Source organism: Mycteria americana, chromosome 7 (assembly GCF_035582795.1).
Source record: "Mycteria americana isolate JAX WOST 10 ecotype Jacksonville Zoo and Gardens chromosome 7, USCA_MyAme_1.0, whole genome shotgun sequence".
NCBI lineage: Eukaryota > Metazoa > Chordata > Aves > Ciconiiformes > Ciconiidae > Mycteria > Mycteria americana.
In genome coordinates, this window is record NC_134371.1 from 37921589 (window position 1) to 37946361 (window position 24773).

General features: G+C 44.8%; 3 protein-coding genes across 5 annotated transcripts in view; 2 read left to right on the forward strand and 1 right to left on the reverse strand.

Moving 5' to 3' along the window:
* Positions 1-1255: 1255 nt before the first annotated feature.
* Positions 1256-8608, forward strand: CACYBP (calcyclin binding protein). The gene is given in 7 exon segments (XM_075507886.1): positions 1256-1453; positions 1455-1505; positions 2118-2310; positions 3008-3104; positions 3689-3788; positions 5075-5169; positions 7027-8608. Coding segments are annotated over 7 exon segments (879 nt in total). The 5' UTR covers positions 1256-1270; the 3' UTR covers positions 7187-8608.
* Positions 8609-8610: 2 nt separating this feature from the next.
* Positions 8611-11885, reverse strand: MRPS14 (mitochondrial ribosomal protein S14). The gene is made up of 3 exons (XM_075507887.1): positions 11795-11885; positions 11208-11366; positions 8611-9109 (listed from the first exon to the last, which is right to left on the reverse strand). The coding sequence occupies exons 1-3, from the start codon at positions 11837-11839 to the stop codon at positions 8927-8929; spliced, it is 387 nt and encodes a 128-aa protein (XP_075364002.1). The 5' UTR covers positions 11840-11885; the 3' UTR covers positions 8611-8926.
* Positions 11886-11917: 32 nt separating this feature from the next.
* TNN (tenascin N) overlaps positions 11918-24773 on the forward strand; it is a 37171-nt gene continuing 24315 nt past the window's right edge. The window contains exons 1-4 of one of the 3 annotated variants that reach the window (XM_075507890.1): positions 11918-12463; positions 14596-14728; positions 23136-23279; positions 24029-24478. In XM_075507890.1, coding sequence (XP_075364005.1) covers positions 24073-24478 — 406 coding nt within the window. In that variant the 5' untranslated portion in view covers positions 11918-12463; positions 14596-14728; positions 23136-23279; positions 24029-24072. Of the gene's footprint in view, positions 12464-14595; positions 14729-23135; positions 23280-24025; positions 24479-24773 lie in introns of all 3 variants that reach the window. The other 2 variants (XM_075507891.1, XM_075507889.1) reach the window with 2 other exon arrangements.

A 24773-nucleotide genomic window follows, 5' to 3' on the forward strand; every position in this document is an offset into this window, starting at 1 on the left:
GAAACTCAAAGATTAGTAGCTAAGGAAAAAAACACAGAAAGTTTTTTCTTGTCTCAGTGGCTGCTCAACAGAGAGATCATAAGGAAACAATTCCTGAGTAAGCAACTGCCCTTAACCAATTAAATAACATGCCACCGAAGTAAATTCCAGATAAAATTTGAAAATTCCAAAGTATTTTCCAGATAAAATCAACTAGCCCAGCTTCAAATGCCATTGCTGAAGATGCACAGACTGAAGCTCAGTCCTATGAATATTAAACATAACCACAGAGTTAGTTACACAGATCTTTCCTGACCCTTTCTCAACTGCAGATCTTGACACGCTCGACCAGAGTGTTAAACACTTCACGACGTCTGTTAAAACTGCTTTGTGGAATGCAGACTTGAACATAAATCCTTGGCCTCAGATTTTCTACAAATTTACCTTCATTTGATCTATTCTTCCCTCTGTACCTCTGCAAATAAAACCTCTTTACAGATTAATTAATTCCTGGATGTTCACTTTAGAAGAGAAAAAAACCCTAAGCCAATAAATCAGCAAATGAGCTGGCATTCCTCAATTTAGTAAACCAGATGTTATAACTGGCATCCTCTTTTAGAGAAATCTATTTTTTAAACGCTGAAGGGCTGTATCCTGCCTTGGGTTCCATTGTTTATAAAAGACATCTGGAAGCAAACGCTGACTCTTCCACTTACCTGCTTACAGAAAGATTGCCATTGCCTTTTTTTTTTTTTCCCCTCTTGGAAATTTTAATGCCCGTCTGGGACCCGGGGATAGAGAGAGAACCTTTTTTGTTGTTGTTCAGTGCGCTGGTTTAGTAACGGTGGTGAGAAACGCCTCACTGTACTTTTTTTCCCGGGCAACTGCAACCGAGGTTGCAGTACTCGGGAAGGTCATGTCAAATCTTCTCTAAAAAGAGTGACGATCGCGCTCGCATAGGAGACCCACCCGCCTGCCCGCCCGGGCACCGCCGCCGCTCGCCTCGGCCGCCGGCTCCCAGACGCGGTCGAGGACGGGAGAAAACCCGCCCGGCGGCGGAGCCTGTCAGTCGCCGCCTCCCGGCCGGCTGCCGCCTCAGCCACCGTCGGGGCACCGCTCCCCGGGCCCAGCACAGGCGGGACGAACCCCCGCTCCCTCAGGGCGGCAGTAACGGCCCGCTAACGGCCGCACGGCCGCGCGCCCCGCTCTGCCCCTCAGGGCCCCGCGGCGGCGGGGAGGCACGTGGCCCCGCCCCTCGGCCTGGCAACGCGGCTGCTGGCTGCGCGTCGCCATGGCAACGCCGGCGGGTGACGGCGGGGGGTGTCGGACGAACCGTTCCGCTCACCCAGCGGAACGGGCGAGGCTCGCGGCGCGCGCCTGGTGGCGGCGGCATTGCGTCACGTCCGCGGCGCGGGCGCTCGCGCGCTGTGTGGGCGGGGTGGGAGGCCGGAAGGTTCCAGAGGGGTCGTGGGAGCTGCTGCCGCCGGGGGGCCGCCGCACGCGACATGGCCGCAGCGCGCGAGGAGGTGAGCCGGCTCCCTCCTCCCCCGCGGGTTCTGACTGGAACCGGCGGCGAACCCCGCTCCGCGCCGGCGGAGGCCGCGGGCCCGGGCTGGGGGGGCGCGGCGCGGCCCGGTGCGGCGCGGCGCGGCGCGGCCCGGCCCGGCCCGGCCCGGCCCGGCCCGTGCGAGGGGCAGTAGTCTGGCCGCAGTTAGGAGGCGTGGGCCGGGCAGCAGCCGGGGGGCGGCAGGGAGCCTTCAGCCTGGGCGTTCGCTGAGCGCTGTAGGTGTCTCTCCCTGAGATGGTGCTGTGGGCTTTTAGCATAATCCAAAACCTGTTGAGGACCTGTTCCAACTGTCGAACTTTTATCGGTTTCTGTTGTTTTTTAATTTTTGAAAGCTTAAACCTTGAAATATATGCTGGTCGAGAAGTGAAAACATGAGTGGCCAGGGAGTGAGGAACGGGTGGCATCATGCTTAACGGCGTGTAGAGGGAAAGGAAACTACTGCCTTGATAAACCTGAAACTGCTACATCTGGGAAATTTGAAAGTTGCCATGACTGAAAGAGCTCAACTGTGAACTTTGTGTAAAAAGCACCGTATCTAATATATACATGCGATCTTTTATTTTTGAACCAGTTACAGAAAGATTTGGAAGAAGTTAAAGAATTGCTTGCAAAAGCCACGAGGAAGCGACTTTGTGATGTCCTGATGACAGAGAAACACAAGCTAGAGCTAGAAATCAAGAATCAGCCTCCATCGAAGCCAAAAGTTGCGGCAGAGGAAGAAAAGTTGTCACTGGGAGGGTACACGGTGAAAATAAACAATTATGGTAGGCTTACATTTCTGAACGCTTAGAAGAGCTCCAGCATGTCTCTGAAGAGAAGGCAGGGTGGCATTAGTGTGAGTTACATTTGCCACTTAGCATTATAGAGACGCCTTCTTCAGTGTTTATTTCACACTGGAGACCCCACTTTAAAAGCTACTATGTGCTTACTGTGCCATCCCAACCACAGTGTGTATTAATTCTGTTTGTGTGATAGTACTGGTGGGATGCATTAATGATCCCTGGTGTACCAACTAGTATTTTTACTATTGCGTAGTGCTTAGCAGGAATGAAACAGTGAGCTTTGGCTTCTTTGCTTGCCATGTAGGTGAAAGGAGAGAGAATTGCTCAAGATATTTGTCGTGCGGGGAGCAGGGAAAAAAGTGGGTCAAGGAACCTGCAGCAAAAGCAGACAGCTCCCTGACTCCCCCTGCACAGAGAGAGTTGCTCTCCTTTTCCCTGAGCTGATTCATGGCATTTGTCAGAATTTGCAGGAATTAGGGAACAGGGCTACATGTGAGGACCTCCTTTTGCTCTCAAATTATTCTTGCATAATTCATGTCTTTCCCTTATCCCTCTGAAGATTGTTTCAGTAAGGCAGAGATCCTAGTCATTGCTAGGGGACTTTGCAGAGGGAGTTGGAATGGAACAGATGAAGTTTATGGAGGAAAGGTAGAACTTAATCTCTTTTTTTCACTTGCAGGTTGGGATCAGTCAGATAAATTTATTAAGATTTACATATCTTTAAATGGAGTCCAGAAGCTTCCAGCTGAGAATGTGCAGGTGAATTTCACAGAGAGGTGAGTTCATCTTGTTGCACCACGCCACAGGGGAGAGCATGGGTGAAAAACACGATTTGAAATGCAGGAATGTGTTGAGTTCTGTTCTGGATCAGCCCTTACTCCCCACCCCCTTTTTTCTTTTCTTAAACTTGAGCAGTATTAGCTTTTAGTAGCACTTAGCACATACCCTTAAGTATAGCTCTCCTTAGAGGGTATCAGAGTATTTTCATTTTACAAATGCTTGTTGCACCTCATCACGCTTGACAGAATATGTAGTGTTAGCCCTTTTTTTTTGATGGTGATAGCACCAAAGTGTACATTAAGTAAATCTGCCTTTCCAAGGTTGTAGGAGATCAGTGAGGTAGAAACAACCCTAGAGATCTTGATTTGTTGTGAAGTCTGGACAGGTCTTTTTAAGTCCTCAGTCCTTCCAGCTGAAGATTTGAGAGCCCTGGGAAGAAAGTAATTCAAGCCTGTTGACATGCTTTCCAAAGAAATATGTCTGCTAAAGGGCTTTCAGACCTTGTTTTTGGTGGCAAGGCACAATAGTCTCACAATGATCGGAATATTTGTGCCCTTCTTCCCCCACTTTCTGGTTCCAGGTCATTCGATCTGCTAGTGAAGAATCTGAATGGGAAGAACTACACCATGACATTCAACAACCTCCTGAAACCCATCTCTGTGGAAGACAGCTCTAGAAAGGTCAGTGTACCTCAGCTGTTAGAGATGTTTAGGTCCCTCACAAAGTACCATGTTCATTGCCTGACTAGTTCAAGAGACCCAGTGCTAACCTTCAGTCCCTCCCTTCTGTCTGTAAAGTCTCTTCACTGTGAACGTGATTCTTATTGATCTGTAATTGTCATAACTGTGGAATTGTTCTCTGGAATCCATGGGCTTCTATTTCAAAAGATCATGTCTGGATATTGTATGCTTTTTCTAATAGCTTTCCAACAGGATTTCAGAAATAATTAAGCAGAAAATTCCACTAAGCATCCATTTGCATCCTTGTGCTTTTAAATACCTCTGAGAAATTCTTTGCAATTTTAAGGTCCAAGAGACTTGTCAGCAGACCAAAATCTTGGGAAGCTTAAATCGGCTTAATACACAAAGCAATGTCTGGAACCTGCTCTGCCTTTGTAAGGGGGTGTTGCTCCAGAATTAAACACTAGTAACATTTTACCGCTGATAACTGTAACTGGTGATAGCATCCTTACTGTGCTACTTGTAGCACCTCTCTGGGCTTAGGGATGTGTCAAATACCTTGTGCACTGCACTTAGTGACATCAGAGGTAAAGAAATCATGGTTCAATTTGAAATTGCCCTAAAACTAGGAGAGTGTAAAATTAAAAAAACTGAAATAAATGACGGTGATGCTCTAGTGACTTCTAACACGGCATAAAAGCGAGCAGTGGTCACGTACTTGCTAAGCTAAAGCTCCAGCAGACTCTCGTCTGCTGTGGCACGCAGGAGTTCTTTGCAAAATTTAGGTCAGGGTTGCAATTAAACAGGCTTTGCTTGTAACTTGCAAATGTATTGCAAGATTAAGCAATGCCCTAAAACTAGTTTCTTACCCTTGGAGAAATAAATTGGGAGAGTCTCTACCTGAACTTGGTATTCTTGGAGAAGTCTAGTAAATTAAGCCACCCTTTACCAGCTAGTCCTGGGTACTTTTAGCATCCTGAGAATCACTGAATGGTGTTTCTGCAGCACTGTATGTTCTTCTTTATTGGTACTATAGTTCTGTACTAGTAGTATATTAATCACACCATTTAAATTGGCCACAACGACGTTAATACTTTGTACCCTGAAGCTGAGTACGTACTATAATTTCTATATGCTACACAATAATCAATAGCTGAGATAAATGTTACAGGAATTTGCGAGTATAGAAAGAGGTTTATGTTATAAGCTAACCTTATTCATTGTGGTTGTGACTAGCGTCCCTTTATGAAGCATTCTGAATTCATGCCTTGCTGTTCACCATACAGATAAAGACAGACACGGTCCTTGTGATGTGTAGGAAGAAGCGGGAGGAAAAATGGGATTGTCTCACTCAAGTGGAAAAAGAAAGCAAAGAGAAAGAGTAAGTGTCTCCAACCCTCCATCTTGTTTTCCATTTCTTGTTCTCCAGATTGCCTTAGGACTGACTGCCAGGAGAGCAGATCTGTACTGTACTGACTGGGCAGTCAGACTATGAGAATTGCTATTCTGGGGAACAAGCCCCTAAGATGTTTGAGAATCATTAGGTTGGGACTTTTTTGGTACTAGTAGGACTGGCAGTTGGAGGAGATACACTTTGGGTAGCTGTTTGCCACTCTTCTACTGTTTCATTGCTAATGGTGAAGGCTGCATCATAGGAAATACAATAGACAAGACCTGTAGTGAGAGTGCTAAAGGTAATCAACCAATTAAAGATTTGTTTATATTTTGATGGCTGCATTCATTGCAAAAACTGTTCCAGTGAGGTTGGCTTTTTTTTAGGTTAAGTGTATATTATATAGAAACACATATATATTCCCTGCAGCTATGCTGGTTGAAATAATTCTTATTTTGTCACCTGTCTGTGAAGTGCCAGCACAAAAACCCAAGCAGCCTTTTGGCAAAACAGGTCTTTGTTTACCAAGATCATTATACAAAGTCTCAAGCTAATTTGTATCATTTCAAGTGCTTGGGAGCAATCCTACAAGCAGCTTAGGCACTGTATATATAAGGGTGGTAAATTACAGCAGGAAACACCTGGGCACAAGAGACTTTTAAAATATATATATTTTTTTAAAAGTTGTATATTATATAATAATTTTATATTATTTTACAATATGCACACATGTTCTTCTCCAGGAGAGAATGTGTATACCCACTGTGAAGCATGGAAACACTCACTGTCTCAAAAGTTATGCCTGCCAACAATTATTCATTTTGTATATGTTGATAGGATGATTTGCTAAAACTGATTAGTCCTCACTAACCATCCCTGAATCAAGAGCAAAAGTACCTTCCCTGCTCAAAGACATCACTGGAGATTAAGAGAAGGCGACTTGACTACTAATGCACATTGCTGGAGGGACAGGGTCATTTTGTTAAACCTGTACCTTGTGCAGAGAAGTCCTGCACGCTGTCCAGCCTGTCACCATTAGTGTTGCTGCCTTACTCCAAGTGTTGAGGATTTACAGGATGACAAATGAGTCGCTTCAGAAATACACCTCATGCTTAGGTCCGTGAGACTGGTGGTTAGCCCTGTGCTTGGGGAACTTGCTCCCTCTGCTGATCTATTTTGATCTGCATGTTTTTCAGGTAGCCTGCAGAAACCAGGAAGTACCTAAGGGATTTTAGAAAACAGAACAAAAAGAAACAATTTTGCCAGAGAGGGCATTATGTATAGTCTGGTAATGTGGGACATGTCACACCCAGGTGTTTACCATGTGGGTGGCACTGTTTGTCAGCTGGATTCTTGAGAAAATTTATTTGAAATGCAAGGTGTTAGAAAACCAAGTCGGTTAACCTCTGGAGATAATCTAAAAACATGGGAAGCAGAAAACGCCTTTTGGGTTGTGAATGCAGTCACTTCAAAGAGCTCAGTGTGGTCATGACAGCACAGACAGATGTTGGCACTTTCTGTGTCTGTTATATTCCACTGCTGCTTCCTAAAATTAATTTTGGGTGGTGCTTCCAGGGTCATGTTTACTGCAAAATGCTTCCTGTCATCCTTAGTGGGACAGCTCTAGGTATACTACTCAACTTGCAGTTAGTTTAAGGGTACTCTTTAGGATTCTCCCTACTCAGAAGCTGACTGAGGTGTGACTGAAGACTGCCAGGGTGTATAGGCTTTGCCAAAGCAAATCCTCACTGTTAAACCAGGATGTTTCAAACAAATATTAACGTTTAATTTTTTGCACAAAATTGTTGGATATACCTGATCTTCTCATATGTATCCGTCTTGCAGGAAGGCTGCCTATGACACTTCAGATCCTAGCGAAGGGCTTATGAACCTTTTAAAAAAGATGTATGCAGAAGGGGATGATGAAATGAAGCGCACCATCAACAAGGCCTGGGTTGAAAGCAGAGAAAAGCAATCCAAAGGGGACATACCAATGGATATTTGAGAGTACTCTAAGGGCCGCCTTAATACTGATCTTCCATGTGAGACACGCTGTGCTGCAAAGATCATTGTTTACACAACCTTCCTCCAAGCAAAGACAGTCATTTTCCATTTCAGGTTGGAGAAAATATTTAAATAAAGTAGCTTATAAAGCATTTCCTTCAGTCAAGTGGTTCACCATTTCCTGAAGAGTGAAGCATAGGTATATCCTTACCCCTTATCTGAAAAAGCATCTCAGATAAGTGGAGAGTTGTGAAACTGAGAACAGAATCTAAAACAGGAATTCTAAACTAGGATGGGTCATGGCCTCTCTGTTGCAAGTGACAGCTGTACCCACCTGGTTGCTGGGGTTAATGTCACACTCACTATGTGGGGTGTGTTTTTTTGGTTAGATGTGGGGAAAGTATGTTGAACTGTAAAGCATGTCACAAAGGGAGAAATGCTGAAGAACCACTATCTCGAGCACTTGCTAGTTAAGCAGTGGTGTTAATCCTGTGGTATTAAAATGTAATGATTACTCTCAGAAACTAATTACTGGCTGTTTAACCAGTTTAATTTTGAAAATGAAAGCAGCTCTTGAGCGCCTATTCTAACTGTGACCTCCTTGGGGTGTCTTTGAGGTGGCATCAGTCGCAGGAGGGCAGTGAGCTGCTGATGCTGGATAGTGAGTTTGCCCTGGCTCTAGCAGTATATGAGGAAAACAGAGACAAAGCTCCACTTTCTCCTATCAACTTTCAAGGGGTTTAAGGTAACAGTAAGAACTATATTGACATAGCTTATACTCCAAACTTTGACCCAACTGGGGGTGATGGGGTTGCTGTCAGTTTGCTGTCTGTGTGCCTTCCATCTGGTGGTAGTACTGTTTTACTTGGCCTGTTTATTGCAGCCTCCAGCCCTACTGCTGGGGAGGGGGACAGAGTAGCCGTTTCCCCTTTATTGCCCTGCTTTGAAGAAGAGTACAGGGCAAACATGAGCTTAGCAGCAGGCTTGTTGCTATTGTTGTTTCCTTCCTGCTTCCTTCTCATTTGTCTCCCAAGGACAGATTTGTTTGATGTTCCCTGATGAATTCAGGAAGCCATTACGCTCCTATTACAGTCTGGACTAGGACTTACTTGCTATGTTGTTCTTAAAGCATTGGACCAAGTGCTGCACTGTGAGCAGGAGATAAATACTAGCACGTTGTCGTTTCTAATAGGTCCTTCATCCACTTTGTCTGCTTGTTAATATGCATATATTAAGTTTGCATGGCAAGGGTATCTGAACTTGAGGCCATGTTTTATTTTCATTTAAAAGTTGTTTTCAGTTCATGCTCATCCTTGTTCATGGCAGAATACTACTTTGCCCTGTTGTACAATTTCATTTATGCTTTTACCCACATTACCATGGTGAACTTACCGTATGGTGGCAAAAAAACTGCTTAAACAAGCCTTGTGCTGTATGTCTTTATTTCTGACAAACTTCAGCTTAGTTCTGCAACAACTAGGCAGTGATTATTTTTCCCCCCCTCAAAATAAAACTGCCTCTCGTACAGACCAGCTTAGCGCAGTTATGCTGCTTCTTGTCAGCCGATACCGACTGCAACCCAGTAAGAGAGTTTAATGAATCAGCATGGCTTCTCATCCTTTCCTTAACAGTTTGGTATTGATGCTGGACTCTTAGACAGGACAGTCTTGCTTTAATTACTTGAACACACAAACTGAGCCTGTTTTGTGTTTTCTGCCTGAATGTATATCCATGCGGTGATCTACCACATAGCCCTCTGTATCCCAGACATCTGAGCATGGTCAGCAAAATGGCGGAAAACAATTCTGCTGAGCCTCCAACGCCGCTTCACCCCCCGAGGGCGGGATGTCAGGACACACCTATTTCGGATCCTCACAGGGCAGCTGTCTCGGGGCAGGTCAGCAATCTCTTTATCAGCCACTTCCTAAAACAGAAGACCACAGCATAGAGTTTATCTGTGTTCCCCAGGATTCCGAGAGGGCTTATTGCCAGACCTCAAAATTTAGCTGTAGAGTAGGTACCACCACAAGCTTCTCTACCACCTCATGAGCATGCTTTGCTATTTGATAGGGAACTTGCACCTGTCTTCCTCACTTGACCCTTTCTTTCTGGACATCCTAACAGTGAACGTAAAATGATCCACATGGAGACCCCAAAGTTAACCTTACCACACAAACTGAACAACTTCATGCTAATAATTATCGTTAGTCAAAATCTGCTTGGCTTTGTCGATGTTGCAGGGTGGGCTAGTCCTTTAAGATGAGCTGAACTTAAATATATATTCTTTATTAACTGCCTTCCCAGGTAATATGCTTTGATGTCAGTAAAAGGAATCTCATATAGTATACTTTGGAAAGAGCTACAGGCAGAGGAGGGCAAGTCAAAGTGTCTCTGTTCTAATGAGAAGACTTAAGAAAGGTCTTTCCGTGTACCACAGAGCTCAACAGTTTTCAGGAAGCACCAGCAGCTGAAAATGGAATTTCAGCAGAACAAGTGAGCTCAGCAGGGAAATGCAGCCTTAAGGAAGTCGCTTGAGGCTAGGTAAGCGTCCCTAGCTGCAGCATTCTTAATATATTATTTTCCAAAGGACAGAAGGGCTCAAAAGAATCCTGTGTTCAGTCATGGTAGGAAGTCACATCTGGAGGTAAAAGGAAGGTCTGAGGCTGGACGACAAAAATTCCCATTATGTTGCAGGAGTGCTGAAAAGCAATAGTGTAAGGCTATCTTCTAAAGGGATGTTTGCCTTCAAAGGAAGATGGCATCAAGACAGCAGCAATGTGACTTTCAGCTTCAGTAACAGCAAGGTCAGTAGGACTTCCTGTCTTCAGAACATATTTCAGTTACTGTTTTTGTCCAGTTGTGCAATCTCATGTGCATATATAGCTGTATATATACACTCTATCTAGTACAGCTAAACATTTGTAGTATTTTTTTGGACTGTTTAATTCCTGTGATTTTTTTCAGAAAACAGGCTATACTTTCAGAGACGACTTGTAGCTTAATTTTTAAGACTTTAATTTTGGAGCCCAAATAACATTTTGTAGAGGAGGAAAAAGCTACTTTCCTGGAGCCTTTCTTCAATCTAACTGCTTCTGTGACCTTGTGACTTCAAAAGGTGACAAAAGCAGCTGAGGAATACCAAAGCAAAGCTAGCTGCAATTCTTCCCCCTGTCCTGTAAGGGCATCCAACGCAGACTAGACTTGCCAAGAGCATGGTACGGTCAATATGTAAAACCAGATTAATACACTTTATCTCCCAGAATGTTTAAGGGTGAAAGGATCTCCCCACAACTAGGCGTGGCCAGATCAAATACATACAGGAATATTGTAAGAGTATTTCTGATACTTGCAAATGTTTTTAATGCTTAGTAAGGAAGGCTGAGAGCATGGCAGTGAATACGTGCATTTTTAAGAACAGATGCAACACCCAGATCTGATGCAGCTTTTACATGCTTGTAGCTCAGACAAGGAGTAAAATTAAGTATTTCTAATTGAACAAATCGGTGGTTTTGGCTGGATCAGGCTTCCAGGTTTTTAAATAAGCAAAAAAAATTTAAAATTTATTTAGGAAACTATAAAAGGAACCATATAATATCCCATATTATCGGACATAAGAAAAATAGTTTTCTGAATGTACATTAGTGACAGCTGTGAGGGGAAAAAATGAGACTTTATCGTACGTAGTCCTACATACACTGCTTACATGAGAAGCACTGGTTTAAAAAAAAAAAAAAACCAAACCACAACCCAACACACAAGCTCTAGTCAGGAGAATACACTGTTGTTGTAAACACCCCCAAAAGGCAGAGGCTCTGAAGATGCCTGGGTGCCAGCAGTAACTGTGCAATGTAACACGATTCTGTGCTCATGAGTTAGGGAAATGCAAGCGTTTGTGACCTGGCACGGCCGCTCGGGTCTGCGAAGCGGCCGCTGTGGCCCTGCACACGTCACGGCAGTACGAGCCATGCACGGGCTCGTGCCCTGCCCTGGCCGGGCACAGCTGCGGGCCGGCTGCCCGGTACCTGCAGCTCCTTGGGAAGGATGGTGTTCTTCCGGATGGCGTTGATCCGCAGCCTCTCGTCTGCGTACTCGTACGCCAGTTTCCTTCTCTTGACGTCCCGCAGCATCCTCCAGTCCACGTAGTAGCTCCGCACTTGCCTTGTGCATAGTGAGGGGAGAACCTAATTAAAAAAATTAGGTTTAGAATACCCACCGGTTGTACGTACAGTTTGCCCAATTCAAGTATGAGTTATTCTCATAAACGTCTCTTTGTCAGACTTTTTCAAATGACATTCTTGCAGCGCAGCTCCTGCCCAAAAAATGCAGGGTGTGATCCAGTTTACTTCACAAAAGCCAGCAAGGAATTTACGGTATCGGAGACACAAATAACCCCGAAGTTACATCCATCCCCCCCGCGCGGTTCCCGCCACCGGCGAAACCCGGGGCTCAAGCGAGGCTTGGGCTGACGCGGGGCCGAGCCGGCCGCCACCGCCCCCAGCGGCCTGACAGCACCGCGGCATCCCCGCCAGGCCCTGCCCGCTCCCCGGTGCCTCGGCCGGGCGGGACACGGGCCCGACGGGGAACAGGGGAGGGAGGCAGCCGGGCTGACCTGCCGAGCGGCCCGCAGCACCCAGCCCAGCGCGGAGGCCGCCATCTTCTCGGTGCGCAGCGGCGGGGCCGCGCATGCGCCTAGGCCTGGCGGGAGCGGGGGGGCTGCCGCCTGTGCGGGGTCCCGGTATGTCAGAGCGTCCCCTGCGTGCCGCCGTGGGCTCCCGCCTCGACGGGCAGGTCTTCGCTCTCCGCGTCCTTGCTTTGACGGTGAAGCTGTATTTCCAGTGCCTTTGCGGGCGGAAAAAAAGGAGAACGCAAACCGCTTTAGAGGGCTGTGCTGTATATCCCGGTGCTGGTGTCAGCCTCTCTGGCACCTCCGTCATTAGAGGGAGCTGGCATCTTCCACAGAAACCTCAGGATCCCACTTTGGGTGGACCAAAAGGATCCCAGGTTGGAGAGGAAAGTCTGTAAAAATAACAGGGGAAAGAGTCCCACCAGGAAAATGTGATGCAGAGACATCACACCGCGTTGTGGGGTCCCTATCCGGAAAAGCACATTTGTCCTGTATGCCTGTCATGGCTGTGTATTCGGTTATCTGCCAGCTGCTTTCCTAAATGTGGTTTTAGTTTTGTTTCTTAAGAGTTTCTTTGTCCACTGGCTTATCTATCTAGGACTATTCCTAAATTTATATCAGCGTTTTGCATTTTTTTCAACTCAAGAATTTTGGGTAAGTTACAGCATTTTACAGACAGAATAATTGTAACCCTGAACAATGAAAAATATATGGGAAATTCTGCTTCTGTTGTTCTTAACTGCCCTATTGTTTCATGAGAGAAACTGTCCTGTTCTACTGCTGAGACTTCACTTAGGCAGTGTTTAAGTCTACGTCCTGATTTTAGGGAGAACATCCATTAAGGTTTTGATGTTGAGTTGATAATTTTGATTAATTTTTCCATTCACATGAGCTTGTTAGCTACATCCAAAAAGTCATCTGAGAAGCTGGATTCTCTCTCAGTTTGTCATGCTGCTTGTTGTCTGTGTGCCAGCCATTTTACTTAGATGCCTGGTGCATTACAACAGTCCTGAAGTACCTAGGTATAATCTGGAAGAAGTGGCCAGATTGGCAGGCTAATGCAGTCAAATTTTATTATCCATGCTGCAGTCAGCAGCAACAGGTTCCACAACAATTTACCCACCTAGGCTGATGGTGCAGGTGATGGTGATCAGTGAAAAGAGGCCGTTTTTGGTGCTGATGAAGTGGTTAATTCTTCACAGCCTGTTCAGTTTCTGGCTGCCTTGCCAACCCAGGTGTTAACTACCCTGAAGGTTTTTGTCCTGTGGATGTGCCAAGCTGAAACCACTAATATCTGTTACACAGAGCATTAAACTGGCATAAGGGGATAGCTATTTTCACTTCTCCTTGCTTTAGATGGGTCTCGTGAGCCACAGAGAGGTGAGATGCTTGTCACTGGCCTCATTTTCCATCTCTCTGTGCTCCCTTCATACTCAGAGAAGCCAGAAAGCTGCTCTTAAACTTGCGTGAGGGTCTGTCTATGGAGGGAAATTGCAGCATCAGAAAGGGCTCAGTCTGCAAAGCCTGTGCTGCAACCCTCCTGTGAGCATCTAGTCTTCAAAACTCAGGCTGTTTGCCACTGTGCTTCCCAGTGATGTGGCGGGTTGATGCACGACTGGCTTGGAAGTAGGTTTCAGGTGTTTGCAGGGAGAGAATTTCAAGCTTTGTTCCCTGATGTTATTGTCTATAACTTGCTATTTTTGCAGCTTTCTGGCTGGTAAAAGCAATCTGTAGAATATCAGCAGAGCAAATAAAGCAGGGAGCCAGATGCGATCAAAGGGGATTTGGATGTTAGAGATGCATTCGTTTCTTCAATATTTTGTTCAGCTTCCCCTTGGTCTGTTAGATGGTCCAGATGAGTGAGGAACTGGTGAGTGCGGGAAGGAGAACTATTTCTTGGGCCAGGACTGAATCCCTCCCTTGCTCAATAGCATCACCCGTATAATCAGCACTTTTCCAGCTGTGGAGGTGGGACCATGCGTATTGCTTTGCAGCACTATCTTTCCTTTTCTGTAACAGGGTTGCTCAGGACAGTGTGTTTGGTGCTTACAGCTTTAAAAAAAACAAACTAAGTGAGAAAGTGTGGAGCCCCAGTGCAAGTTAGCGGTGTTTGCAGGGTTTGGTGCAGTACGCACGCTGTATTTGACTTCACCACGCTGTTGTAGCAACTGAGATTAGCAAGGGCTAATGATGTAAGTTGATAGCCCTTAGGGTGCTGCTGTCTTCAGCTCCCTCAGCACAGCTTCTGGTTGCAGTAAAGCAAAACAACTGGTCAGAATCTGAGGCAGTTTGTTAGCTAAAAACTAGGCTCAATAATGTACATGGTTAAAATAATCGTGTGGGTACCTTACCAATGCCTACAACATGTAATTTGCTTTCTTTTAAGTTCTTGAGGGGTTTTTTTAAGTATTGTGCTGGATAGTGCAGTGTTGTGTTTAATTACTGCTAGTTTTATAAGGTGTTTTATTTTCACTTTCTGTGTTACTCCACCTGAATTTCACATCATTAATACTTCAAAGGTGCTTGTCAATACATGGGTCTTGGCGATAATTCTGAGATGTTTGCTGCCAGATTTACAGGGCTGGAAAGGCTTTCTGGCTTTTGACTAGAAGTGGAGCATAAAATGAATAGGAAATGGTTCTTCCTGGTGGTGTGCAAGACTGATACCGAGTGGGGGAATTGCTCCCAAACCCAGCATGCTCCTTAGGCGGTTTGTGGGAGGGAAACACCCCGAGGTCTCTATTGGTTCCTTTCATCTGTTCCATGGGGACTTAAATTCACTGCAGGGGCTGGTGCTGGTTTGCAGCTGGACTGGGAAGAGGAGAGGATTTGGTGACCTTTCAGCTTGCTCAAATTATCTTTGCAAATGGTGGCTGTATCTGAAGGGCTCTGAACCAGACAGCTGAAAGTACTTGAAAGGTAAGAGAAAATTATTTTTATTTCCTTTGAGATTCCTGTTGTTTGTTCTGAATGAAAAACCCAACCAATTTTTCTCTGACTTCCTATAGTAGATGCTCTCCAAGGCTTTGAAAGCCTTACACAAACATCAATAATTCTGTATTATGGGCATGTATTATTATTGCAAAATGTATAGTAGTATTTAATGTCACTCCATTTTGAAGGGCTTAAGCTTTCCCCGTTTGTCTCCTCCAACCACATGAAACCACGTATCTGCTGAAGTAAATGGGAGTTTTGCCTTTGGCTTTAACGGAGCTAGGGTTTAACCTGGAAGGTAATTATTTTAGAATGCTTGTTCCTAGTAATTTCCATTTTAGGCTCTGATTTCTGTGTGACAATAGTTGTTTTAAAAGCCCTTCCTTTTGTCATGAGATCATGCTGGAATTTGATCACACTTACATCCTATAATTGCAACAAACACTCGGTAATTTTTGAATATTTTCTCATCCAAAACCTCTTCCTATGCCTTCTAGTGCACCTTTTCACAGACTCAGTGGTAGAAGCCAGTAGAAGTTCTTTACCACATAAAATGAAATATATCACTATTTCCACAATAAAAGTACTTTATTGATTATACTATTTATAATAAAAATGTCATTCATTGGATAAGTAAAATTGATCAAATACAGGAGTTACAAAATTTTTGAGCTGTGCAGGCAACAGAACAAGGATTTGCTTCAGGAAAGACTGACTGACTTAAACTGGCAGCTAATGATTTAACAGAAGGGAGCTAGGCCATTTGTTACAAAATGCATATTCATACAAACTGACAAATATGCAAATACTATTAAGCCTCTTTGCATTTTCTAATGAGCATGTAGGATTTCGGAAGCAATTTCTTATTCACGTATGAACAGTTAATACACCTTGCTTATCAGACATTGCAGAAGAATTAGCATGAAAGAAAAGGCAAATACAAGGATGACTCTAGAAGCACAGTATCTACCTGGCTGATTATAATTCTGTTTTTCTATTTGTTATTGCAAATCATCCCAAACTTCTGTAGTGTTAGGTAAGGTTCATTCAGTCTGGAAGTAAAAAAAGGTAGATACTTGCAAAAGAAACAATCTTGCTAAATTAATGGTTGCATTTTTTTTGTTGGCAGTCATTGGTTGCATTAATTGCAACCATTAATTGCATAAAGATTGCATAATATTGAAAACAGAATGCTGGCTAGGTTATTACAGCAGTTGCATCGAATGATTTCTATGACCAATACCAGAGAAGAGGAAGTCTGATGGAGAGCTTTCTAAAGCAGATGAGGTCTGGAACAGTAAAATAGTTTCACCACAGAAAATAAAGACAAATAATCCAATTGGTTAAACTAAATTATACTTATGGAAAGTCTGTAAAATTAGTACCTTGTCTCAGCTGAATGCCTCACCGAGAAAAATACATAAAGCAGAAGGAAAATGGGCTAGACTTCTTAGCAACTGAGTAGTAGTATCATAATTTTGGCATGTTTTGACCCTCCCTTCATTTTTGTCAGGCTGCTAACAAAAAATAGTAGCCCCTATGACTCAGTTCTGCTCTTTGGTGTTAGTGACTTGTGTCATTCTTTACATCTTGCAACACTTTTAGCAATAAGGAGCGCGACTGTATTCCAACTTAGATGAGCTGGTTTATCAACTTCTGTGCTGCTACATCTTCTTCTATATCTAAGAACACAGCTTTGCCATGTGCCTCTGTGCTGGTTTTGGTTGGGATAGAGTTAGTTTTCTTTATAGTAGCTAGTATAGTAGTTAGAAAATTAACTCTATCCCAGCCAAAACCAGCACAACCTCAGCAGATGCATTTGCTTCTCTCAGCAGAGGCTGATGCTACGCACTCCCCTGCTCCCACATTGTCATCTCCATGCTTTAAACAGTATGGCATTCTACAGTCAACATCCATTTGACAGCAGAGTGCATGATAAATATCCATCACTGGTAATGCTTGTGTCTCCTGAGCCTAAATGCTGCCTTCCTAGTGTTGGTCAGACAGGTCTGTTGCTGCTCTTCTTGAGAGTTATTCAAGTAAATGATGGCTGTTTGGGTATTGGCAGCACTTCTGTAAACTTGCTAAGGACTTTCTGACATGTCTTCTACTACTTGTTATTCCTCTTGTGTTCCTCAGGAAAGCCCCTTGGCTTTAGGATGGTTAAACATTCCAGTTTTCTAACTTGGCAGTTAGGAAACTGCCAGCTCTCATGCCTCTAGTACTGTGGTACAACTTGGCAGCTTCTGTTCTAGTCCTAGCATGCAAAATGCCATGCTCAAAAAATTGCACAATGTACTGTCCCTCGGTACTTAGAAAGCACAGGTCTCAGCCCATGGCTCCTTTCACTGCATCTCCTTTTTTCCTGGCTATTTTTCTTCAACTTTAATGTGTGTTGCTTATAGTGTTGTATTGTATAACTCTTTCTGCTTGGATATGTACATATTCTACTCTGCCCCATTTCTCAATCTTTGATCTTATAACTTTCTCTCTCCCTCTTCTGCAACCCTGGAGCTGTCCTAGACCTGCATTTCCTTTTTCCTATGACTACAAGTCCTCCTTTCTCTCCTCAGTCCCATCTCCACATTGCCTGGGTGGCACCCTGCTAAGTATCTACATCCATGTCTTTATCAGATCTTGCATTGATAGAAGCAGCTTCCAGTCGTGCATCTCCTATGGCTGACTGGGTGCTAGCAGAAGATAATACTGCAAAGGCCTATACCCCAAATCTTCAAGCACTGACCTGTAGGATGGAAAAAGACTTACAGAGTTAGATCACTGGAGTCTTTCACATAACTACTGTAGGTTCTCTCCAGCTTTGATCATCCCATGCTTTCCTCTGCAAAGGTTGAAAAGATGTGAGCAGGGCTTCTTCTATCCCTTTCCTTAGGAGAATATTCTGTGCCTAGTAGATCTGACTTAGGCATTCTTTCCTAAATTAGTCATTTCCCTAATCTGTTATTATTGCCAGCTATATGTTATGACGCGATACTCTCCATGAAGAATCAGTTAAACCCACTCTTTTTAACAGCAGGGGAAAATCTCTTTATTACATGATGAGGAAGCCAAAAAAGCTGTCCTCCTCTTTCATTATGCTTGAAAGAAATGCTTATGTTCAGGGGTTTTTCCTCCTGAATGATCTCCAGGCCCAGGAAAATCTGAGATCAATTTGTGGTTCCCATGAAGCCGTAATTAGTAATGACATCATGTTACAACAGAATGCTATTCAGCACTTGGTGCTGAGAGAAGGGATTTTGTGTGTGTCTGTGTGTGTGGTTGGGGGTGGTGGTTTGGGGGCCTCATCTCCAGGGGGTTGGAAGTAAACCCCGCAAACCAAAGCCATCGATATGGGATGGCCTACACAGCACCAGGCTTGCTGGTGTCAGATGGGATTCACCTTTCTCAAAGGGGGAAGAGGGTCTTTGCTTACAAGGTGATGGGCTCATTGACAGAGCTTTAAACTAGACTTGAGGCGGGAGGGGGATAATATCAGCCTTGCCCATGACAAGCTGTGGGATGACACGCCAAGGTTAGAGGGATGGGGTGCTAGCGAGGGCTCTCAGCCTGTTGCTCTGAGACGTGCTGGCTACACTGCAGCACACTTGAAGTCTTATGGAGATAAGCCAGGGGCTCCTGAGGTAATAGGAGCCAACAGGGAAACATCAGTGAAATACCTCAAAGGAATTAAGGGGTGTTCCCCTAAGAAAGTGACATGGCCAACAGCCCAGCTGAAGTGCCTCTACACCAATGCATGCAGCATGGGCAACAAACAGGAGGAGTTGGAAGCCACTGTGCTGCTAGAAAGCTACAACCTAGTTGCCATTACTGAAACTTGGTGGAACAAATCCCACGACTGGAGTGCAGCTATCAATGGCTGCAGGCTGTTCAGAAGGGACAGGCAAGGAAGGAAGGGCGGAGGGGTTGCCCTCTACATCAAGAAATGGAGAGAGTGTGAAGAGCTGTCTCTGAAGAATAGCCACGAGCAGGTTGAAAGCTTATGGGTAAGAATTAGAGACCGAGGCAACAAAGGGAACCTTGTGGTTGGTGTCTACTACAGGCCACCCGATCAAGGGGAGCCTATTGATGAAGCCTTCTTACTCCAGCTACAGGAGGCATCGTGCTCGCAGGCTCGTCTTGCTGGGGGACTTCAACCACCCTGACATCTGCTGGAAAAGTACCACAGCAAGCTGTAGGCAATCCAGGAGACTCCTGGAATGCATTGAGGATAACTTCTTAAGCCAGGTAATAGACAGTCCTACCACAGGGGATGCGATACTGGACCTGTTGGTCACCAACTCAAGTGAGCTAATCAGTGACATCAAGATTGGAGGCAGCCTGGGCTGCAGCGATCAAGCACTGGTGGAGTTTGCAGTCCTGAGGGATATGGGTCAGGCGAAGAGTAAAGTCAGGACCCTGAATTTTAGGAAAGCAAAATTGCAGCTGTTCAAGGAGTTAGTCAATAGGACCCCCTGGGAAACTGCCCTCAGGAACAAGGGAGCAGAACAGAGTTGGCAGATCTTTAAGGACACTTTCCATAGAGTGCAAGAGCTCTCAATACCCAGGTGTAAGAAATCAGGAAAGGATGGCAAGAGACTGGCATGGATGAGTCAAGACCTGCTGGTCAAACTAAAGGGCAAGAAGGAAATGCACAGGCAGTGGAAGCAGTGACAGGTGTCCTGGGAAGAGTGTAGGGATGCTGCCCACTTGTGTAGGGATGGGGTCAGGAAGGCCAAGGCACAGCTGGAGCTGAACTTGGCAAGGGATGCAAAGAATAATAAGAAGGGCTTCTACAGGTATGTCAGCCAGAAAAGGAAGGTCAAAGAAAGCGTATCCCCCCCGATAAGCAAGACTGGCAAACTGGTAACAACGGACGAGGAGAAGGCTGAGGTACTCAACAACTTCTTTGCCTCAGTCTTCACTGGCAACCTCTCTTCCCAAACCTCTCAAGTGGATGGACTGCAAGATGGGGACTGGGGGAGCAAAGTCCCTCCCACTGTAAGAGAAGATCAGGTTCGTGACCACCTGAGGGACCTGAACATACATAAGTCGATGGGACCTGCCAAGATGCATCCCAGAGCCCTGAGGGAATTGGCCGATGTAGTTGCCAAGCCACTCTCCATGATATTTGAAAAGTCATGGCAATCAGGTGAAGTCCCTGGCGACTGGAAAAAGGGAAACATTGCACCCATTTTTAAAAAGGGTAGAAGGAGGACCCTGGGAACTACCGACCTGTCAGCTTCACCTCTGTGCCTGGGAAGATCATGGAACAGATCCTCCTAGAAGCTATGTTAAGGCACATGGAGGACAGGGAGGTGATTCGAGACAGCCATTATGGCTTCACCAAGGGCAAGTCCTGCCTGACCAACCTGATGGCCTTCTATGATGGAGTGACTACATCAGTAGACAAGGGAAGAGCTACAGATGTTGCCTGTCTGGACTTCTGTAAGGCCTTTGACATGGTCCCCCACAACATCCTTCTCTCTAAATTGGAGAGATATGGATTTAATGGGTGGAGTGTTTGGTGGATGAGGAATTAGTTGGATGGTTGCATCCAGAGGGTAGTGGTCAATGGCTCAATGTCCAGATGGAGATCGGTGACAAGTGGTGTCCCTCAGGGGTCCATATTGGGACTACTACTGTTTAATATCTTCATCAATGACATAGTGGGATCAAGCGCACCCTCAGCAAGTTTGCAGATGACACTAAGCTGAGTGGTGCGGTTGACGCACCTGAGGGACGGGATGCATTCCAGAGGGACCTGGACAAGCTCAAGAAGTGGGCCCATGTGAACCTCATGAGGTTGAACAAGGCCAAGTGCAGAGTCTTGCACCTCTGGTTCGGGGCAACTCATGGTATCAATACAGGCCGGGGGATGAAGGGATTGAGAGCAGACCTGCAGAGAAGGACTTGGGGGTACTGGTGGATGAAAAGCTGGACATGAGCTGACAATGTTTGCTTGCAGCCCAGAAAGCCAACTGTACCCTGGGCTGCATCAAGAAGTACGGCCAGCAGGGTGAGGGAGGTGATTCTGCCCCTCTACTCTGGTCTGGTGAGACCCCACCTGGAGTACTGTGTCCAGCTCTGGGGCCCCTAGCACAAGACATGGACCTGTTGGAGCGGGTCCAGAGGAGGGCCACAAAAATGATCAGAGGGATGGAACACCTCTCCTATGAGGACAGGCTGAGAGAGTTGGGGTTGTTCAACCTGGAGAAGAGAAGGCTCCGGAGAGACCTTATTGCAGTTTTTCACTACTTAAAGGGGGCTTATAAGAAAGATGGGGACAAAGTTTTTAGTAAGGCCTGTTGCAATAGAACAAGGGGTAATGGTTTTAAACTAAAAGGGGTTAGGTTTAGACTAGATATAAGGAAGAAATTTTTTACAATGAGGGTGGTGAAACACTGGAACAGGTTGCCCAGAGAGGTGGTAGGTGCCCCATCCCTGGAAACATTCAAGACCAGGTTGGACGGGGCTCTGAGCAACCTGATCTAGTTGAAGATGTCCCTGCTCACTGCAGGGGGGTTGGACTAGATGACCTTTAGAGGTCCCTTCCAACCCAAACTTCTATGATTCTATGAAAGCTTCTGGGGTTTCCTGCAGTGGACTATGGTGAGAATCTGTAGAATTTAGACATTAAATTTGTTCAGAGCTTTGAAGCAATCCCTTATGACTTGGTTTGTTTCAGAAGGCTGCACAGCAGAAAAAGAAAGGTGTAGTTAGTTTCTGTGGCCCTTTGAGGGAGAGGAGTCTTGGGAAACAATAGCAGCTGGGTCTGGGTGGGAAAGCTGCATCTTTGGTCACAAACAGGTATCTGCAAAATCTCAGGAGACAGAAATAGGGAAGAAGTCCTGCCTCCACAGAGCAACATACTTTCCCTGCCTCCTTTTCTCTTACTGCAAGTTAAATGCAGTAGATCAGTGCTGAATGGATGAAAAAAAAACCAAACCAAACAAATTACTGGTTGGGAATGAACGTTAGACATAACTCCCTTATTTTATTTAATTCATATGAGATAAAGAATTGTAGACTGAATCTTGAAATACCTACCGTATTTTGCTTGATGTCAGTGATAATTTTGCTTGAAGAGAGATGAGCTAGCACTAGAGTGGCCTGTCATATAGGTATAATCATGTATAATATGTATTTCCGATGGTGGTGTGATTTTGTTTTGGCTTTTAGTAACCAAAGCCTCATGCTTCTGAGCATGAAGGACACCTTCCTGTAGCTGTGCTGCCAATGGTAGGCCATGAATCTAATGTCAGGGATACTTCTAAAGTTTTGGCAGACATTTAGGATGTATAATGTTGTTTCACAGAAACAGTTGATTTTCATCATAACCCAGGACTGTGTGACTTTCAGAAATGTGATTATAATGGAAATAGAAGAGCTCAAAACTTAGTATGATTCTTCAGGAGTGGAGTCCTCTGTTACTTCAAAGAGTATTATCTGGGGCAGCACTATTAATCTGGGTTCAGATGTGCTGTTACTATGGATACATATTGGCCAAATGGTTTCTAGTTGTCACATTACCTAATTTAGCACTTAAATCATGTTTTTTTCTTCTGCTTGTGCAATGAATAACATGACTGCTTCGTAAGTCACATATGGTGGCATTTGGTATTTGCATCCTGTGATATGAAATTCTAAGTATTTAACCAAGTATATATCACCTCCTGTACAGATTGACATCTACCATTAATGCCAAAATTCAGTTCGTAACGTTGAATAAGCCAACTGATAAATTTAGGTTTCTAACTTTACATCTTATCCTTCCACCCGTGTTTGTTCAGCTTCTTCCTTCCTGTTATTCTTGCCTATGAGGTGTTCGTTTCTTAAGTCCAAAATTTTTGCTTGGTTGACAGCATAAAAATTTTACAGCAAACAGTCTTGTTTCTGTTAAAGACTACCTGAAGACTTTAAATGTTTGGACTTCAGTTTTGACCTATAAGTGTCAATGCAATTAAACAGTACAAATGTATTTATTTTTAAGTCTTAGTTCTGAGACTTAATTAGCCTGAAAACAAGCTCTTCCTATTTATGTCTGCAGGGTAGGAAAGAAGGAATATTTCTGAAATAAAAGTATTGGTTTACAACACGTCCTCTCACTCCATGTGTTAATAGATCTGCTCTAGTAGCTTCTAAGTGAACCTTGCCAATGCTGAGATAACAAATCAGATAACTGAATCAATGCAAAATAAACTTGAAATCCCTCAAGTGAAGCCAGTGTTCAGGCACACAAAATGCCAAAACATTAGTTTCAAATGGAGGAAATGTTTTAATTCTCCCCAATCCAGGCAACAGTGTAGGCTATGTGCTGTATTAGAAGAAGAGGATGGGTTTAATTTTATGTATCATTTGAGTCACATGGCTAAAACTTGATAATTTAAATCTAAAGGGCCTTTTTGAAGTGGTGGACTAAGTCAGAAATCATCAACGCAAGACCCTGAAGCTGAAGACAGCTGGTTCAGCTCTCTGTCAGGACAGTTGTACTCAAAGTGAGGGTTTTGTGACACGTAATCAACAACGCATGTGCAGGCAGGTGAGGATCTCAGTCCTGTCTCTACAAAGCAGATGTCCTCAGCTCCCCTCCTCTGTCTCCAGTGGGCAGAGGCAGAGATGGGGGCTCTAAGGCTGGGGCTGACACTTGGTCAGGTTCTGCAGTCCACTTCTCTTAGCTGATCTCCCTCCTTGAGAAAGTGTTCTACACTTATAGTCCCTGTAGAAACTGACTCTTGGCATCCTCTTCAACACCTTCCTGAAAAAATTTCCACCCATGCCTGAAATGCAGCTGTCCTGGGAAAGATATCTCATGTTGTGATGCATGTAAAGTCAGCAAAACTATCTCCCAAACTTCTTGTACTGAAAGATCCATGCCAGCTCTCTGAATTTTTCATGCACGCAGCATCAGTACAGTTATCAAGCTTCTAGTTGAAAAACATGCAAGGTGCTGGAGATTACCATGGCCAAAAAGATGATCAGTAATCCAGATCATAGCTGGGAGACTCATACAGTGCTTACTGTAACTGCAGGAGAATGAGAAGTGCTATGGCATAATTAATAAGTGCAATGGATCATGATACTATGTCTCACTTGAAAGTTGCAAACTTAAAGCTCCTAGTCGGGGGCTCTAGAAGCTCTTTTGTATCTAACTCATCCAGTGTGATTCTTTTCCAGGTACGGACCAACCTAGTATTAAATCAGGGCAAACCAGAGAATTTGTCCTTTAGGAAATCATGAAAACCAGCTTTATGATCACACTTCTTACATTTTTCTTCTTCTCAAAAGCAGCTGTGCTGTTTGAGGGGTCAGTGCTTCCTCTGAAAGCCTACCAGATGGATTTCCAGAGCTGGCTTGCCTTCCCAATGGGGGTATTGCTGTGCTGTGCTCTTCAGACATCTGCCATTCATCAACCTGCATCTCACAATTGCACCAGCGATGGTCAAAGAATATCCTTCAGCCACTCCTACAAGATTGACCTGCCCACGTCCTCCCAGATTACAGTGGATCCATTACAGCATGAAGACAACAGTGAGGTGCAGCTAGATCTTGGGGAGGCCGAGGAAAATGAAGAGCAGAATATCATTTTTAGGCACAACATCCATGTGCATGCACCCAAAGGGGACTGTGAAGCTTTGACGCAAATTAAGGGTCTGCTTGAAAGGATGGAGAAGCTTGAGAAAGAAGTGGCAGAGCTGAGAGAAGTCTGCAGCCCTCAGAAGCACTGTGGGGGAAGCCAAGGTAAGTAACAAATGCAGTATCTGTTCTTACATCCCAGATACAGCCTATTTTCTGCAGAGATCTGGGGACTGGAATCCATTTGGCAAGGTTATTGGGGGTTCTCTGAGCAAAATACTCGAGTCCTACAGATGGAACAGTTCTCTGGTTTCTGTGATGTGAAAGGAAATCTGAAGGTCCCAAAATGTGGTAGTACAGACCATTTCTGGAACCAGCGCAGGGGAAATCTCCCCAGGCATCTCCCAGAAGTGGAAGGGAACAGTTCCTGAGTTTCACATAGGTGGGAGGATTTAATGGA

What these genes read in the sequence shown, in the direction of transcription:
- MRPS14 (XM_075507887.1), bottom strand. Translation starts at nt 11,839, where the DNA reads ATGGCGGCCTCCGCGCTGGGCTGGGTGCTGCGGGCCGCTCGGCAG. An exon ending in TGCTGCGGGCCGCTCGGCAG is followed by an intron (nt 11,367 to 11,794) that starts GTCAGCCCGGCT and finishes TTTTTTAATTAG; the next exon opens with GTTCTCCCCTCACTATGCAC. An exon ending in TCCTTCCCAAGGAGCTGCAG is followed by an intron (nt 9,110 to 11,207) that starts GTACCGGGCAGC and finishes CTTCTGTTTTAG; the next exon opens with GAAGTGGCTGATAAAGAGAT.